This window comes from Canis lupus, chromosome 2 (assembly GCF_048164855.1).
Source record: "Canis lupus baileyi chromosome 2, mCanLup2.hap1, whole genome shotgun sequence".
NCBI lineage: Eukaryota > Metazoa > Chordata > Mammalia > Carnivora > Canidae > Canis > Canis lupus.
The window spans coordinates 41,992,058-42,006,526 of record NC_132839.1 but is presented as its reverse complement, the minus strand read 5'-3'; the positions used below and the strand labels follow the sequence as shown (position 1 = coordinate 42,006,526).

The following is a 14,469-nucleotide window of genomic DNA, read 5'->3' as shown; positions in this document are numbered from 1 at the left end:
GAGACACTGGGAGCCAGGGGAGCCACCTTCTCCACGGGTGACTCAGAGCAAGCAGGGGAGGTACCCAGCGTTCCAGATGTGTCACCTCCAGTGTCTGGCCCCCAGTGACTTTCTGAAACCTCTCTGGAAGGCCCGGCCTGACCTGGAACCCCTGGGGCCAGAGTAGAGGCTGGGGGCTCAGGCTACAGCAGCCTCCTCACCTGCCCTCTCCAGGAACCAGAAGGTGGCCGACTTCTCCCCAGACACCTCAGCAACCTGTTTCAGTGCCTCCTGGCAGTGCTGTGGCTCAGTGACCCATTTCCTACAGCTCAAAACTTGTGGCATAAGAGAAACCGTGTCTTGGGCGTGAGGGGGGAGCAGAAAATAACTGGAACAGAGACCAACTAGGGAGACTGCGGAATATTGCGGAATATTTAGTTCGATGGTTAGAGAACCATCCTGTTCATATTAGCATGTTATCCTTCCCCCAACCCTGTAAGGGAGTAGGGCAGCTATTGACCCCAATGAGAAAACCAAGGGTAAAGAATAAATAAATGATTTCCCCAAGGCCTCATGGCTAAGCACTTGGAGTCTGTGCCCTCTGTTGCCTGGTCTGCTCCCTACACAGGGACACGCAGACTCCTTGTGGGGACAGGTGTCAGGTCCCGGATCAGGCAGGCAGAGATGGGAGGCCCTTCAGGACTACGGCTCAGATCCCCCAGCCCTGGGTGGCCTTCTCTGGTCCTATCCTTGGTTGAAGGGAGCTGCCTCACTCAGAGTTACATCCCCTTCCCAGAGGGCAGCTGCATCCGGTGACACGCTCATGTCAGGGTACAGAGGTCCAGCCCCTTTGCCACAGCTGGAAACCCCTGAAGGGCCACCCAGCTCTAGGGCTCTGTTGGGCTGGCTGAGGACTTTGTTATAAATGCACCACAGTTTCACTTCTCCCTCTGCCCCAGCTTCCTTCACCCCCTCACAAATGTGGACCTCTAGGGTACCCCTGAAATCCTCTTGTGTGCATGCACACACACTCACAATTGATAAGGGGTGGGATGCCTGGGCGGCTCAGTGGTTGAGCATCTGCCTTTGGCTCAGGGCATTATCCCGGGGTCCTGGGATCGAGTCCCACATCAGGCTCCTTGTGGGGAGCCTGCTTCTCCCTCTGCCTGTGTCTCTGCCTCTCTTTGTGTGTCTCTCACAGAGTAAATGAATAAAATCTTTAAAAAAGAGAGACACCTGTGTGTGCTGTGCACATGGGTTAATGTGCCTGTGCATGCATCTGTTTCACTACTAATAAAATGGAGAATATCTGTTCCTTTCAGGAACATATAAAATTCAATTCTATTTTTGTGAAATGATATTTATTTGTTTGTTTGTTTATTTATTTATTTATTTACTTGAGAGAGAGAGAGCATGTGCATGTGAGGGGGAGAGGGGCAGAGGGAAGGGGAGAGAGACAATCTTAAGCAAGCTTCAGGGCGGCCCCAGTGGCGCAGTGGTTTAGTGCTGCTTACAGCCCAGGGTGTGATCCTGGGGACCAGGGATTGAGTCCCACATCGGGCTCCCTGAGTGGAGCCTGCTTCTCCCTCTGCCTGTGTCTCTGCCTCTCTCTCTGTGTGTCTCTCATGAATAAATAAATAAAATCTATTTAAAAAAAAAAAGCAAGCTTCACTCCCAGCGAGGAGCCCGATGTGGGGCTCGATCTCACAACCCTGAGATCATGATCTGAGCTGAAATCAAGAGTCTAAGGCTTCGACTGAACCACCCAGGCACCCCCAAGGTTTTTGTGCAATGATTTTAAAAATCAAGTACGAGAGATGTCAGTATGAGAGATCTTTTACCTCTTTTTACTTGGATCTTCGCCCAACCCTCACCTCCTTTTCAACTTCAGCAAGATATAACCAGTGGCTCAAGGCAACATCAGGGTGAACACTTGAGACCGCGGAAAAAAAGGACAGGATTTGAGTGCTCACTGCTATCCTCAAAGATGCCTTTATTCGACAACTCTCCTTTGAAAAAAATCCCTTCCTTTCACAACAGCTTCAGCTGCCTTCCTGCCCATCAAAAGACCTGACTTAGTCTGATACCTCCAATGAACTAGTATTTTCAAAACCAGTGTTAGGAAACACATAAGACAAGAAATTTAGAAGTATCCATAAAAGGAGCTAATACATGATAAAGTAAGTATAGAAAATCATTCAGATAATTAAAAATTCACAGGCAATTGCAGGGAAGTGAGATTTGCCACTTTTGAACAGACACCCAGCAGCTGAAAGCTAGAGATAACAGTCCTCCCTCGGCTGCTGGCATTCAGCCCCTGCCTATGCCTGGTTCCAAAGGAACAGAGGATGGATTGAAGAGAACTGAAATAAAACCTTGTTTGACTTATTTAAAAACACAAATATTATTATTTTTTTTCAGAGGCCCAAGTGCCTGGAATGAAGAGGTGAAAAGTCATGCTCTTTTTCATCAGCAGCAAGAAGAGGTGTCACAGCACCTGGGCACAGGCAACCTCAGTAACCATCTTAATAGAAAGAAGACACAATTTGGAACAAAATACTAGAAGAATTTCCAAATAGCTTGGGAAAGCCTACTGAACAACCTCATATGTCAAAAAAAAAAAAAAAAAAAAAAAAAAAAAAAAAAAAGCCTGGATAATGCTATACTATCCTGTTGTAGAGAAACAGATATTCACTAAAAAGCTCACAGCAAAAAAATAAATAAATAAATAAATAAATAAATAAATAAATAAATAAATAAAATAAAATAAAATAAAATAAAATAAAATAAAATAAAAAGCTCACAGCATGGGTTCGGGTCTGGATTCACACAACCGGAGGAAGCTCTTCTGTCCCCATTGAGCTTCTTCCACTTCCCCATTGGGCAGGTGAACCCCTCTTTCCATTCTGAGTTAATTCCATCTCATGATGTGAGTGTGGGGTTGGGTCTTCTCCCGCTCATTTATCTAAGAGCCCTGGTTGTGCCTGGAGGTCTGTTGCCTGGGGGTCTGTTGCCTGGTCCAGGGCAAAGTAACAGGAATTCTGCTGGAGGCTGGCAGCTGGAAAGAGGCCAGTTTGCTCACAGGCCTTTTGCTGACGATACATTTTCCTTCTGTTATTATCTCAGAGCCATGCAGATGGTTGCTGGTTCTACTTTGACTTCTTGAAATAGCCTCATACCTTCACGTTTATAAAAACTCAGATATATGACTGTTTCAAGGCACAGAATCCCCTAATGGGGATAGCCCTAGGGAGATTTTCTAGAGTGCTTTCACCGAAGAGCTGGAATTCATGAATGACTGGTAAGGTAACGGTGACAAAGGTAACTGGGCAAAGTCATGATAAGGTTATGAAGTTTATAGTGAAAGAACACATACTGTGTGATCCCAGGTATATAAGGTTTAAGAAAGTCGAGGTGTGCCTGGGCACAGTCAGTTAAGCATTTGGCTCCGGCTGTGCTCTCAGGGCCGTGAGATCGAACCCCATGTTGGGCTCCCTGCTCAGCGTGGAGTCTACTTAATACTCTTTCCCTCTCCCTCTGCTCCTCCAACTGCACCCCCTGCCTGCTCTCACTCTCTCACTAAAATAAATGAAGAAATATAAAAAAAAAAAAGAAAGTTGAAATTAATCTATGGGGATAATAATAATAAGTAATAAGTAATAAGAACAGTGATTGCCCATGTGGGAATGGGGGATGATCAGAAGTGGCACAAAGAATTGTATAGGGTCATGGAAATGTTCTATGTTTTATTTATTTTAAGACTTTATTGATTTATTTGAGAAAGGAAGAGAGCATGAAGGGGAGAGGGGCAGCGGGGCAGCAGGAGAGGGACAAACAGATTCCCTGCTGAACAGGGAGCCCAACATGGGGCTTGATCCCAGGACCGTAAGTAAGTTTATGATCTGAGCCAAAGGCAGGCGCTTAACCAACTGAGCCATCCAGGCAGTCCTGTTCTACATTTTAATAGAGTAATGGCTGCATGGTTTATACATTTATTAAAATTCACTGAACAGGGAACAAAAAGATGATGTTCATGAAAGCTGAGCCTACATCAGGCTAAAGGCACACACACAGAAACACATATAAACACACATTAAATACGTATCACTCATGTTTGAAGGACATATGTTCACAAACACAGAGCTACTAGGGAGGCAGATGAGCAGAGCATTAGCAACATAGGCTGTGAAGCCTTGGGCTTTGTGTGCATGACTCTGTATGACCTTGAGTAAGTCATGTAACTTCTTTTCTCACCCGGCCTCTCTTCCCCTAGAAAAATAGCACAGTTTTCTGTACAAGTGAGTGGTACACTGTGGTAGGAAGGCCTTGGCGGGAGCATGCTGTCCTGGTGGATATTTAGTGGTCTCTCCTAGTTCTGAAAGTCTGTTCTGTGGCACAGCTAAATGTACAATATAGAAGAATAGTCAAACCTGAAATTCTTTAAGCCAAGCAACTTTGCACAGTTACTTTCTACAAGTTTATAAACTCCACTGTCCTTTCTTCAATAGATTGTTAAAGCAATTAACCTACATAAACATTCATAAATATGGAAATATAAACTGATAGCATTTTTTAAAAGATTTTATTTATTTATTTTAGAGAGAGAGAAAGTGAGAGCAAACGTGTGTAAGTGAGTGAGGGGGAGGAGCGGAAGGGGAGGGAGAGAGACAATCAGACTCCCTGCTGAGTGCAAGCCCTGCATAGAGCTCCATCTCAAGACCCTGAGATCAGACCTGAAGCTGAAACCAAGGTCATATGCTTAACCGACTGAGCCATCCAGGTGCCCTAAACCAATAGCATTTTTGTAATACTCTATTTTAACCACCAGCCTTTGTGATATCTTTATCTCCTGTTTAGCAAAGGGCAGTTTTTAAATCCACTATTAACTACTGACAAGAGAGGTGGAGATTTGCTGGATGTTACAGATTTTGTATTTTTTCCCTAACACACAGATATCTGAGAGATCGTGTCAAAACGGATCGTCAGCATGAGTCACAAAAAGTCAACTGCCTGAAGACAACTTAGCAAACGGTCAAGGGTGCCCTTTGACTGACACCTGACTCAGCTGCAGCATATCAAAGCAGAAGGGAGGGAGGGCTTGATCAATTGCCAGGCCACTGGGAAGTCACAGCCTCTCTGTGACTTGCCACAAAGAACCTGAATCAATAGGAATAATGGTAATGGCAGCTAACCTTCTCATGTGCTTGCTATGTGCTTGCTATGTGCCAGGCACTGTTCTGAGGGCTTTATCCTAGAAGGCAGGTGTTAAGATCATCATCCCCATTTCACAAGTGGAGAAACTGAGGCAATAAATGGAACTAATATGCGCCTCAGATCACACAGCCAGCAAACAGGAAAGCCCGTACTCAGCTATTCCTGACTTGCTTTACTAGGAAGTGATTTGAAACACACACACACAAAAAAATTACAAAATGTTTTCTTACGTTTTTAGAAAGCTCGGAAACAAGTTTTAGGATTTATGCTGTGTTTTATTCCATTTTCTTGATTATTCAGGTTGTTTATGTACTTTTTCTTACTCTGTGCCAGCTATTTCAATTAATTTTCTGGTTATTTCAAATCCACAGTAATTAGAAAGGCAAAGTATTAGCAGTAAAGAGACTCACGTTCTAGTCTTGGCTTTGCCACAAACTTACTGTGCAAGTTTGGTCGAGGCCTCAGATTTCTCCTATTTATGAGAAGGGCCCTTGCTTTAACTAAAAGAGTTCAGCATATGTAAAGTGTCACCTATGAACTTAAGAGACACTGCCTATTGGGAGCAGATGGCTGGGGCAGGTTGCCAGGGGCTAGTTGCTCTATCCTCGCCATAATAGCTGCACGCTCAGTTCCGCCCTCTGTGTCTTGGCTGTGTACCAGCCTAAGATGTCAAAGAGACATGCTTGAGTTGGCCGGCACCCAGTGTGATATTTAGAAAGAAGAAAATAAAAGTGTAGGGATGATCAAATTCTCTTGAGTAATATTGAATGAGAGCATGCCACCCTCCTTCTAATTTCTTCTAAAAGCACTTCTCATGTTTGCAAAGAGAATGACAAGACCACTATATGGGCCTGTCATACTTCCTGATGTGATGTGTGGGCTGGTAGTTCCTCAAAAAACCCCTATTTTTATAGGAACCAGCTCAGTTTCAGTGCCAAGTCTTGTTCTCCAGCAGCACCATGCCTACTAACCATGGTCTGTATATGTCAGAGTCCTGAAATTACAGTGATATGGTTATGTGAAGGTATTAGACAGCAGAAGCAAGTGGTAGAAGGCCATATGCATGCAGTGCCTCCACTGTTTAGGGAAAATAAGGTGTGGATATTTCAAAAATCGCTATTTTTAAGATGCATAATTACTTTTGTCTTTTTAAAAAATATTTTATTTATTCATGAGAGACACAGAGAGAGAGAGGCAGAGACACAGGCAGAGGGAGAAGTAGGCTCCCTGTGGGGAGCTCGATGCGGGATTGGATCCCAGGACCCGGGGATCACTCCCTGAGCCAAAGGTAGACACTCAACCACTAAGCTACCCAGGTGCCCTTCACTTTTGTCTTTCCAGTCTACCATGCAAATCCAAGGAGACCAGAAAAAAGATTAATAAACAACTTTGTAACTTTCTACCCCAGTGTGATTTGTTTCCTGGAATTATGTATTCATTTGCATATTCAAAACTACTTAAGTAGTTTTGGGCCTACCAGGCATAAGGAACTTAAGCAAATTCCCAATCTCTTTTATAAGATTTAAAAGACATTTGAAGAGCTTCTGCAATTCCATTTTTTAAATATCCAAGAATTGGGCAGCCCGAGTGGCTCCGGTTTAGCGCTGCCTTCATCCTAGGGTATGATCTTGGAGACCCAGGATGGAGTCCCCACGTCAGGTTCCCTGCAGGGAGCCTGCTTCTCCCTCTGCCTGTGTCTCTGCCTCTCTCTCTCTCTCTCTCTCTCATGAATAAACAAAATCTTTAAAAAATTAATAAATAAATATCCAAGAATTAGTCCCCTTTGTAACAATTGAGGTATATCTATTAAATGCTAAGTAGTTATTAAATATAGTTGAAAATTCACTTGTTAGTTGTTCCTCTAAGAATGTCCACTCCTGCCTTTATCTGTCTCCTCCCCTTTGCAATGCAACTGTGCCTTCAAATAGCATTCTTTAAAAGGCAGCTTTACGGCTTTGGAGGAGTAAGCTGATTTCACAGCCAGTTTTGCCACTGCTATGGAAAACAGAGTGCACATGCAAGCCAGCTGAAGTCATACGAACTGCAGGGATTAGAGCTCTGGGGGCCTCCACTACTGCTGTCAAATTGCAATTGGAAACAGCTTTTCCAAAGCACAGCATGAGAAATCGGGAATTCCTGTCCACAGCTCCCCAACCCACTGGGTTTTTAATCAGGCCTAGTACAACCCATTAGAGATCAGAAATATGAACATCATGATGAAACCAAACAAGAGTATATCTTCTGGTCTCTAAGTTTTGTCTGGCCTGGCTCCCTTCCAGCCTGTAATTATTGTCACTAACCAGTGATTAAGGGAACGGTTTCTGCCTAGGGATGGGCGCTCCAGGAAGGCTTGACGCACAGGTGAAACAGGCTCAGTTCAGGGCCCTTTCTTCCCTCCAAGCCCTGGCTGTGCAAATGGTCTCACTGCTCAACTTTTTCACTTTATCTTGGTCACTTCAACTTTATGAGTCACTCAGAGGTAAAGTAACTTATGCAGAGGTCACAGAAAACTATTTAGAACCTTAATAAACTAGAACCATTTGATGAAAGTTGGTTTTTTTTCTTAGCACTCCAACTTTAAGGGAGAGAGTTTGTTCCCAAGAAAACAAGCTTGAGTCAGTCATTTAGTAAAACAAACAAAAACTAATTTCAGAATTTGATTTGAGGTTAATCCAGATGTAGCCTACTATCTATACTTCTATCTCTAGAAGCTAGGAGACAGTAGAAAACCCAGAGGTCGTTATCGCTGTCCATTTCACTTGTCAACTCTTAAACAGTCTTTCTTTTATTTTATGATTCTATTTATTTATTCACAAGAGACACAGAAAGAGGAAGAGACACAAGCAGAGGGAGAAGCAGGCTCCCCACGGGGAACCCGATGTGGGATTCGACCCTCGGACCTCCAGACCACAACCTGAGTCAAAGGCAAACGCTCAACCACTGACCCACCCAGGAGTCCCTCTTGAACAGTCTTTGAGACACATTTACTTACAGGATGAAAATGAATTAACCCGACAGTTGATCAGAACATGAACTTATCAGATAAATTACCAGCATACCTGTTAAATATAAGTCATTCCCCCTGATGAAGAGTGTGGTGTCAGACAGGGATAGTAGCACTTGAAAATGAGCCCACTGTAACTTCCACCTTGAAAGATCCTTAATTAAAACTCTCCTACAAGTATGATTTTCTGACAAAGAAGGATCTGTGATTTTATTTTTTATCTGAAAGTCTCAAATCAAATTCCATCCATTGTATAATATTCCCTGGCCCACCCTTGAGTCACCTGGTTTCTGCCTTCCACAGCAAGTTTACAGGATGTCTCTTTAGCACAACATAGGTAGTTGCTATTAGGTGAATATTCCTGCTGCCGCCCACCCCCAAGATGCTGGGTTATTTGCCCAAAGGCGGTGATTGTGTCTTATTTCTAAAGCCTTCCCCTTTACTTCTTCTGGAAGTAAAACCCAGAGCTGAATTCAAAACAAACCTACAAAAAAACTTCTATTGTCTAAAAAGTATTATCAATTTGTTATTATTTAGAGAAGAAGCAGTTTTCAGGGGGAAAAAAAGCATAGCCAAATGATGGACAACATTTCCGATAGTAGAAGGCTCAGGGGGAGAGCATTTAGGGCAAATTGGGTGCTCAGTGAAGGTAAACAGAAGGCTCTGTATACTATGAGACCATTACTGTAAAGCTTGTCCCAAACCAGAGTAGATTTAGAGTCATTAGGACATTCTTTAAAAAGCAACAATCAATTTTTGGATAAAAGTTGTATAAAAATTACTTGTCTTCTAATAAAAGCAATTTCTTAAAAGTACCTTAGAGACCTACCTAAAGAAAACACAGCTATATTTTGGATACATTTTTATCAATCATGATCAAATCAAGGGGAAAAAAAGGAATTCTGGTTAACTCCAAATTAACTAGAGCATTCCATTGTCTGGGCATCACCTTCAATCTGGCAATGAAATCCACTTGTGAAGAGCAGTAAGACTCGGCCAGCACTTACCTTCATGAATATACATCTTCGGAGCATCTTCAGGATAAAGTAGCACCAATAGAGGTGAAGGACTTGCAGGACCAAGAGCTGGAGGTTGAGGAAGATGTATGAAAAGAAAGGCTCAAGATAGTGCAGAGGCAGAATCAGGGTGCAATATAAAATCCTACAAAAAAACAAACATTGGAGAGTATTTCATTACCAGGTACTCATGAATTTTCAGTGGGAAAACAAATACTTTTTCTCCCAAGACATATTACACTTATTTCATTTCTAATCATGCCCAGGAAATTCTCAAGGGAAAACAATATGATAATTTTACCTTTTATATCATTATTGGCCAGCCACAAAAAAATACAGTCTCTGGGGAGAAAAGTTAAAGCAAATGGAATTTTTATTGTCATGCTGCCTACACTCCAGTCTCTGTACCCGAGTTTCCACTTTGCAAACAGAAGAGCATACACAACCCTCGGGGCTAGTAGAACAAATAGAATAATGCATGTTTACACGGGGTTATAATTGCCCTTATGACACAACCTTGTGTAGTGGGCAGCAAATGGGGAATTTCACAAAAGTAAATTTGCCAATAAAAGTAAAGAAGCAAAAATTCTATTATTACTTCCACTTTCCAAAGTGAACTGCGTGCTTTATTGATTTCATGAACAAACTCATGGACATCATTTGAGCTGCCTTGATTACCCAGAATGCACAGTGCCTTCAGATAATACTGCAGTATGAAGGGTGTATCTGTTGCCCTTCCCAAACTTCATATACTACCATGATCTTGGAGTTCCTGGATTGGTTTGCTTGTAACTATATTATTCTACTTATAAAAAATAATGTATTCACACAAAATAGAAAAAATAAGAAAAAGAAATAGCATCGCCCAGAATACCACCAGTCTACACAAATTATATTGGGATTTTGTGTATTATCTTCCAGTTTTTTTTTATGAGTATTTAATTTTATTTTTTACATGAACATGTAGTAAAACTCTTTTTTGGTGTTCTATGAACTATAATACATGCAGAGGTCTGTGTAACCACCACCATAGTTGGGATCCATCCAGGATATATGGATGGATGATATTCCATCATCTCAAAGACAAAAACAAAAACAAAACTCCTTGCTCTTCCTTTAGAGTTCTACTCTTTCCCCCATGCCTAGAACTTGGCAAACCCTCATCTGCTATTTTATTTTGTGTTTTCAAGAAGGTCATATAAATGGGGTCATACAGTGTGTCAGCTTCGGAGACTGCCTTCTTTCATGCAACACAGTGCCTTTAAGAGTCCTCCAAGTTATTGCGGAAACCAATAGACTTGTCCTCTTTATTACTGAGTAGTAGCTCACTCTATGGATGTATTCACCCTTTGGAGAGCATTCCCATTGTCTTCCGTTTTTCACAATTACAATCATGAACAGGATTGCTATAAATATTCACATACAGGTTTTCTGTTACCATAATTTTTTATTTCTCAAGGGCAAATACACAGGGGTGGAATGGTTGGGTCTCATACCGTAAAGATACATTTAGCTTTAAGAAACTGACAAGCTGCACTCCAGAGTGGCTGCTTTGTATTCCCACCAGCAACATGTAAGGATGGTGGCTCTTCCCCATCCTCACCTGTACTTGCAGTTGACCTGCCAAGATGTCTGCCACTGTAGGCAAAATAGCACTTGTGGGATTTTTATGTTCAGCTCCACTTAGCTTGGAATCTAAAACATATTAAACTGCTTGAACACCTCAGTGTATGTAGTCTTGCCCAAATGGAAGGCTATTTCTTTCTTTATTTTTTTTCAAACATATTTATTTTATTTTATTTATTTAATAACTTTATTTTTTATTGGTGTTCAATTTACCAACATACAGAATAACACCCAGTGCTCATCCCGTCAAGTGCCCCCCTCAGTGCCCGTCACCCATTCACCCCCACCCCCCGCCCTCCTCCCCTTCCACCACCCCTAGTTCGTTTCCCAGAGTTAGGAGTCTTTATGTTCTGTCTCCCTTTCTGATATTTCCACACGTTTCTTCTCCCTTCCCTTATATTCCCTTTCACTATTATTTATATTCCCCAAATGAATGAGAACATATAATGTTTGTCCTTCTCCGACTGACTTACTTCACTCAGCATAATACCCTCCAGTTCCATCCACGTTGAAGCAAATGGTGGGTATTTGTCGTTTCTAATGGCTGAGGAATATTCCATTGTATACATAAACCACATCTTCTTTATCCATTCATCTTTCGATGGACACCGAGGCTCCTTCCACAGTTTGGCTATTGTGGATATTGCTGCTATAAACATCGGGGTGCAGGTGTCCCAGCGTTTCATTGCATCTGTATCTTTGGGGTAAATCACCAACAGTGCAATTGCTGGGTCGTAGGGCAGGTCTATTTTTAACTCTTTGAGGAACCTCCACACAGTTTTCCAGAGTGGCTGCACCAGTTCACATTCCCACCAACAGTGTAATAGGGTTCCCTTTTCTCCGCATCCTCTCCAACATTTGTGGTTTCCTGCCTTGTTAATTTTCCCCATTCTCACTGGTGTGAGGTGGTATCTCATTGCGGTTTTGATTTGTATTTCCCTGATGGCAAGTGATGCGGAGCATTTTCTCATGTGCATGTTGGCCATGTCTATGTCTTCCTCTGTGAGATTTCTCTTCATGTCTTTTGCCCATTTCATGATTGGATTGTTTGTTTCTTTGGTGTTGAGTTTAGAAGTTTTTTAATAGATCTTGGAAACTAGCCCTTTATCTGATATGTCATTTGCAAATATCTTCTCCCATTCTGTAGGTTGTCTTTTAGTTTTGTTGACTGTATTCTTTGCTGTGCAAAAGCTTCTTATCTTGATGAAGTCCCAATAGTTCATTTTTGCTTTTGTTTCTTTTGCCTTCGTGGATATATCTTGCAAGAAGTTACTGTGGCTGAGTTCAAAAAGGGTGTTGCCTGTGTTCTCTAGGATTTTGATGGAATCTTATCTCACATTTAGATCTTTCATCCATTTTGAGTTTATCTTTGTGTATGGTGCAAGAGAGTGGTCTAGTGTCATTCTTCTGCATGTGGATGTCCAATTTTCCCAGCACCATTTATTGAAGAGACTGTCTTTCTTCCAATGGATAGTCTTTCCTCCTTTATCGAATATTAGTTGACCATAAAGTTCAGGGTCCACTTCTGGGTTCTCTATTCTGTTCCATTGATCTATGTGTCTGTTTTTGTGCCAGTACCACACTGTCTTGATGACCACAGCTTTGTAGTACAACCTGAAATCTGGCATTGTGATGCCCCCAGATATGGTTTTCTTTTTTAAAATTCCCCTGGCTATTCGGGGTCTTTTCTGATTCCACACAAATCTTAAAATAATTTGTTCTCTCTGAAGAGAGTCCATGGTATTTTGATAGGGATTGCATTAAACGTGTAAATTGCCTTGGGTAACATTGACATTTTCACAATATTAATTCTGCCAATCCATGAGCATGGAATATTTTTCCATCTCTTCATGTCTTCCTCAATTTCTTTCAGAAGTGTTCTGTAATTTTTAGGGTATAGATCCTTTACCTCTTTGGCTAGGTTTATTCCTAGGTATCTTATGCTTTTGGGTGCAATTGTAAATGGGATTGACTCCTTAATTTCTCTTTCTTCAGTCTCATTGTTAGTGTATAGAAATGCCACTGATTTCTGGGCATTGGTTTTGTATCCTGTCACGCTACCAAACTGCTTTATGAATTCTAGCAATCTTGGGGTGGAGGTTTTTGGGTTTTCTATGTAGAGTATCATGTCATCAGCGAAGAGGGAGAGTTTGACTTCTTCTTTGCCAATTTGAATGCCTTTAATGTCTTTTTGTTGTCTGATTGCTGAGGCTAGGACTTCCAATACTATGTTGAATAGCAGTGGTGAGAGTGGACATCCCTGTCTTGTTCCTGATCTTAGGGGAAAGGCTCCCAGTGCTTCCCCATTGAGAATTATATTTGCTGTGGGCTTTTCGTAGATGGCTTTAGAGATGCTGAGGAATGTTCCCTCTGTCCCTACACTCTGAAGAGTTTTGACCAGGAATGGATGCTGTATTTTGTCAAATGCTTTCTCTGCATCTAATGAGAGGATCATATGGTTCTTGGTTTTTCTCTTGCTGATATGATGAATCACATTGCTTGTTTTACGAGTGTTGAACCAGTCTTGTGTCCCGGGGATAAATCCTACTTGGTCATGGTGAATAATTTTCTTAATGTACTGTTGGATCCTACTGGCTAGTATCTTGTTGAGAATTTTTGCATCCATGTTCATCAGGGATATTAGTCTGTAATTCTCCTTTTTGGTGGGGTCTTTGTCTGGTTTTGGAATTAAGGTGATGCTGGCCTCATAGAATGAATTTGGAAGTACTCCATCTCTTTCTATCTTTCCAAACAGCTTTAGTAGAATAGGTATGGTTTCTTCTTTACAAGTTTGATAGAATTCCCCTGGGAAGCCATCTGGCCCTGGACTTTTGTGTCTTGGGAGGTTTTTGATGACTGCTTCAATTTCCTTCCTGGTTATTGGCCTGTTCAGGTTTTCTATTTCTTCCTGTTCCAGTTTTGGTAGTTTGTGGCTTTCCAGGAATGCATCCATTTCTTCTAGATTGCCTAATTTATTTGCGTATAGCTGTTCATAATATGTTTTTAAAATTGTTTGTATTTCCTTGGTGTTGGTAGTGATCTCTCCTTTTTCATTCATGATTTTATTAATTTGAGTCTTCTCTCTCTTCTTTTTAATAAGGCTGGCTAACGGTTTATCTATCTTATTAATTCTTTCAAAGAACAAACTCCTGGTTCTGTTGATCTGTTCCACAGTTCTTCTGGTCTCGATTTCATTGAGTTCTGCTTGAATCTTTATTAACTCTCTTCTTCTCCTGGGTGTAGGATCTATTTGCTGTTTTTTCTCTAGCTCCTTTATGTGTAAGGTTAGCTTTTGTATTTGAGTTCTTTCCAGTTTTTGAATGGATGCTTGTATTGCGATGTATTTCCCCCTTAGGACTGCTTTTGCTGCATCCCAAAGATTTTGAACGGTTGTATCTTCATTCTCATTAGTTTCCATGAATCTTTTTAATTCTTCCTTAATTTCCTGGTTGACCCTTTCATCTTTTAGCAGGATGGTCCTTAACCTCCACGTGTTTGAAGTCCTTCCAAACTTCTTGTTGTGATTTAGTTCTAATTTCAAGGCATTATGGTCTGAGAATATGCAGGGGATGATCCCAATCTTTTGGTATCGGTTCAGACCCGATTTGTGACCCAGTATGTGGTCTATTC

The 14,469-nt window shown here is 41.7% G+C and overlaps 1 protein-coding gene across 10 annotated transcripts in view; it reads right to left on the bottom strand.

Annotated features, from left to right (window-relative positions):
* CERS3 (ceramide synthase 3) overlaps positions 1–14,469 on the bottom strand; it is a 121,221-nt gene that overhangs the window by 21,456 nt on the left and 85,296 nt on the right. For all 10 annotated transcript variants that reach the window (XM_072796897.1, XM_072796856.1, XM_072796864.1 and 7 more), the window contains one exon: positions 9,205–9,358. In XM_072796897.1, coding sequence (XP_072652998.1) covers positions 9,205–9,358 — 154 coding nt within the window. The remainder of the gene's footprint in view (positions 1–9,204; positions 9,359–14,469) is intronic.